Source organism: Alnus glutinosa, chromosome 11, assembly GCF_958979055.1.
Source record: "Alnus glutinosa chromosome 11, dhAlnGlut1.1, whole genome shotgun sequence".
Taxonomy (NCBI): Eukaryota; Viridiplantae; Streptophyta; class Magnoliopsida; order Fagales; family Betulaceae; genus Alnus; species Alnus glutinosa.
The window spans coordinates 22,371,768-22,372,986 of record NC_084896.1 but is presented as its reverse complement, the minus strand read 5'-3'; the positions used below and the strand labels follow the sequence as shown (position 1 = coordinate 22,372,986).

At 40.4% G+C, this 1,219-nt stretch overlaps 1 protein-coding gene across 1 annotated transcript; it reads right to left on the bottom strand.

Annotated features, from left to right (window-relative positions):
* Nucleotides 1-215: 215 nt before the first annotated feature.
* Nucleotides 216-946, bottom strand: LOC133881804 (basic form of pathogenesis-related protein 1-like). Its single transcript, XM_062320841.1, has one exon. It carries the CDS (start codon nucleotides 852-854, stop codon nucleotides 357-359), a length of 498 nt encoding a protein of 165 aa, XP_062176825.1. The 5' UTR covers nucleotides 855-946; the 3' UTR covers nucleotides 216-356.
* Nucleotides 947-1,219: the final 273 nt, after the last annotated feature.

The following is a 1,219-nucleotide window of genomic DNA, read 5'->3' as shown; positions in this document are numbered from 1 at the left end:
AACTACAAAACACCAAAATCTACCAACAACTAGACAAAAAACCTATCAAACAATGAACACCCCATATATCTGTCGCCACCGCTGCTACAGAACCAGAAACTTCAACAGCACAAAACAAAAAACCAAACAAACAGAAGCAGCTGCGCGCTACCTCATTCTGCAGCACAAAACCAAACCAGATCGACAATCAAGTTTGGGAGAAGTATAGTGGATCATAGAGAAACTTATAATATCTTCTCCATTAATAATAGTAGTAGTAATGATTTCATTTTCATCATATCCATACACATTCGATTACTGCCACACAAACAGGAGCAACAACATGTATACTCGCAGGTAATCATCAGTACAAGAATTTAATACGGACGCTCGCCATAATAATTTCCTGAAGGATAATAGTTGCAAGTGACAAATACCCAGCCATTGTGGCACTTGGACTTGCCACACCCAAGATACTTTGTATCGCGCCAAATCACCTGGGTGTAGTGCCCGCACTCACCACCAACACATTTGTTGTTTTCATGGTTATAGTATTTCTTCTCACTCACCCACCCATTCACTACATCCGTAGCCTTGAACTCACCATAACCTTCAGCAAGGCATTCTCCATAGGGCCCATCCGGATCTGATTCCTCCAGCTTGCAGTCTGGGATCCTCTTATTAGCATAAGCTTGAGCGTAGGCTGCAAGGGTGTGGTTCCAGACAAGTGGCTTAACGCCATGGCCGACCTCGGCACGAGCTTTATTGTGTCCATCCAAGAAGTCTCGCCGTTCGTCTCCGGCTACAGAGACAATGACATGGGTTAAGGTTATACCTGTCAAGAATAGGGCTAGCAAAAACTTGGTCAACCCCATTTGGTTCCAAGGCACGTCCAGTTATGAGAGATTTCTGGTTCTTTTGTGAAAATGGGAGATACCGTCGATTTAGGTGTATATATAGGCCAGGCAAGAGCTAGTGAAAGGTATCTCTCTATTGGATGCAAAAATTAAAGAATATATAGTCGATATCATCATTAAATAATAAAATAATGGCCAAAACTTAGGAACAGACATGAATCAACATAAGAGTATCTCGAGCTCCGATTCCATATGGAAGCTTTCTGCATGCATAAAGCATTATTGTATTAATTTAGGAAAAATTATTAGGAAAAATTTTACTTACCACTCATCACTTTACAATCATACCCTTAAATTTTAAAAAATGTCAATTTAATGTATTC